Here is a 3,166-nt window from a genome sequence, read left to right as displayed (position 1 = left end):
AAAAAAGAGTACAGTGGGAAACAATAGAATGATTTTTTTTTTGAGACGGAGTTTCTCTCTTGTTGCCCAGGCTGGAGCACAGTGGCACCATCTGGTCTCACTGCATCCTCTGCCTCCTGGGTTCAAGTGATTCTCCTGCCTCAGCCTCCCAAGTAGCTGAGATTATAGGTGCCTGCCACCTCACCTGGCTAATTTTTGTATTTTTAGTAGAGACGGAGTTTCACCGTGTTGGCCAGGCTTGTCTTGAGCTCCTGACCTCAGGTGATCTGCCTGCCAGCCTCCCAAAGTGATGGGATTTCAAGTGTGAGCCACTGTGCCTGGCTGGAATGATTTTTAAGTAGGGTTGTAAAATGGTCTGAGTTGACGTTTAATGGAGATCACTTTTTTTTTTTTTTTTTATACAGAGTCTTGCTCTGTTGCCCAGGCTGGAGTGCAGTGGCATGATCTTGGCTCACCGCAACATCTGCCTCCCAGGTTCTAGTGATTCTCATGCCTGAGCCTCCCTAATAGCTGGGATTGTAGGCTTGCACCACCACACCCAGCTAATGTATTTTTAGTAGAGACAGAGTTTCGCCATGTTGGTCAGGCTGGTCTCGAACTCCTGACCTCAAGAGATCTGCCCACCTTGGCCTCCCAAAGTTCTGGAATTACAGGCATGAGCCACCATGCCTAGCCAGTTTTGGTTTATTTTGAGACAGAGTTACGCTTTTGTTGCCCAGGCTGGAGTGCAATGGTGTGATCTCGACTCACTGAAGGCTCCGCCTCCCTAGTTCAAGTGATTCTCCTGCCTCAGCCTCCCAAGTAGCTGGGATTACAGGTACCCGCCACCACGCCCAGCTACTTTTTTGTATTTTTAGTAGAGATCGGGTTTCACCATGTTGGCCAGGCTGGTCTTGAACTCCTGATCTCAGGTGATCCACCCGCCTCGGCCTCCCAAAGTGCTGGGATTACAGGCATGTGCCACCGCAACTGACTGACTTTTTGTTTTTTTGACTTGAATACTTGGGTTGATGGTGGTTTTGTTTATTATTAAGAGGAATACTGATGAGAAAACAGGAGAGGTTATTTTGTTTTGTGGGGAGGACAATTTGAGAATCAAGTTCTGTTTGACCTACTTAAGTTTGAGATGCTTGTTAAACATCCAAGAAAAAATGTTAGTAGACAGCTTTAAATAGGCACGCGGTGCTCAGAAGAGAGGTTCAGGCTAGAGAAATAAATTAAATATGGAATTCATCAGCGAGTAGTATATTTATCAATATCAAAACCTTTTTTTTTCACTTTCCTACTTCTAAGAGAGCAGATACATTTTGTGATCATTGTAGGTCAGGTAAGAATCATGACATATTTGTCATTTGCTGTAGGAGTGTGCACAGGCAGACTGAAAAATCTGGAGACAATATTGGAGCATTGTTGTGACCTTCAAAAACCCAATGATTTGGAGGGAGGGAAGGCAGAAGCAGTGATTCATACCAGTTATGGGCTTTCCTGGAGCAGAAGCCAAAAGTAGTTAGCTTTATATAATTGAGACCACAGCATCATTAGCTATTAGTTCTTTTAAGAAATGCATTGTATATTTCCAATAGCCAAGAGAGGAATTTGAATGTTCCCACAGCAAGGAAATAATGTTTATGGTGATAGATATGCTAATTACCATGATTTGATCATTAAACAGTATATGCACATATTGAAACATTGCATTGTACCCCATAAATATGTACTATTATGTGTGAGTAAACAGAAAAAAGAAATGCTACATCACCGACACTCTATGGCACAGAGAATGATGTGGTGTGAAAAAATATAGACATTCCACAACTCAGAGGAGTTGTACTTTGAATAGAGGAGTTGTACTCTGAAGTTTTAGAAGTACTTTCACCAATTTATTTTGTTTATATTTATGTTTACAAAAATGATGTATGGTAAAAATCTGCCTACATCTGAACTTTTTCTTAAATTTATTTTTATTTTTCCGGTAATGGCTATAAGCAAACAGCCCTTAATCATTATAACAATTCTGTTAAAAATGCATTGTGTTATACATAGTTTATTTATTTAAATAGAGACAAGGTCTCATATTGACCAAGCTGATCTCAAACTCCTAGTCTCAAGAGATCTGCCCACCTTGGCCTCCCAAAGTGTTGAGATTATAGGCATGAGACATTGTGCCCAGCCTGTTATACATAGTTTAATAGGCAGTTTTCACTTAGCAATAATTTTTAAAATGTTATTTCTTAGAGCTGATAGATCTTAGATTCAGTGAAATACAGTAAGTGATAGTTAAAGCCAGGAAATATAGGACTACCTAGGCTTAGAGATTTTATAAAGAATTAGTTTAATAGAATCTACCATGTACACAGCTTGCCTCACCAAACTTCCTCTTCATCTTTTAAGACTCAATTCAGTGATCACATTCCTCAGAAAAGCCTCTAACACCCTTCATCCCTAACCCTGGTGGCTAAGTACAGAATTTTAAAATGAAGCCATAGATAAGCAAAATGGTGATCACTTTATCTACTGTGATTTTATTTCCCCTCTGTGCTTCTAAGGAGAAAGAAATGTGGAAGGTTATATAGTAGGTGTGTATTTGAAAGGAATCCAAGAGTGATGGTTGGAATAAGTGCCATCTTAATTTTCTGGTGATTTGTGCTAACCAAGTATTTCCATCCCCCTGTCTCCCCACTTCTTTTTTGTTTGTTTGTTTTTGTTTTTAAGGAAAGCCCAGAAGAAAGGACAGTAAACGTGAGCTCTATTCGGGTAAATAAATTTACTTTCATCATATTGAGGGATTTCATACAGCTTAATTTCATCAAGAGAATTTAGACCTTTCCTTTTTTCTAAATCTTAAGCCTGCTGCCTCCACAAAGTCAAAATGAAGTGTTTACCTTCCAAATTCATTCCAGTGACTTTAATGTGAATTTATTGGCACTTACTCTTTCTAGTCTTCTCTAGGATATAACTTTTCGTAGTTTGACTCTTGCTGTTGTGACCACACATTGTCTTATTTTATATAAGTACAGTTGCATGTATATAAAGTGTGACTGTAATGAGACTGATTTAACAAAACTGTACATAGGCTGGGCATTGTGGCTCTTGCCTGCAATCCCAGCACTTGGGGAGATTGAGGCAGGAGGAGCTCTTGAGGCCTAGATTTTTTTTTTTTTTTTTT

At 39.6% G+C, this 3,166-nt stretch overlaps 1 protein-coding gene across 1 annotated transcript in view; it reads left to right on the top strand.

Annotated features, from left to right (window-relative positions):
* The window catches only part of CENPI (centromere protein I), a 74,394-nt gene that overhangs the window by 69,445 nt on the left and 1,783 nt on the right, over nt 1-3,166 (top strand). The window contains 1 exon segment of the mRNA XM_037730423.1: nt 2,713-2,754. Coding sequence (XP_037586351.1) covers nt 2,713-2,754 — 42 coding nt within the window.

The sequence above is a fragment of the Cebus imitator genome, unplaced genomic scaffold, assembly GCF_001604975.1.
Source record: "Cebus imitator isolate Cc_AM_T3 unplaced genomic scaffold, Cebus_imitator-1.0 Scaffold343, whole genome shotgun sequence".
Taxonomy (NCBI): Eukaryota; Metazoa; Chordata; class Mammalia; order Primates; family Cebidae; genus Cebus; species Cebus imitator.
This window is presented reverse-complemented; position numbering and strand designations above follow the sequence as displayed.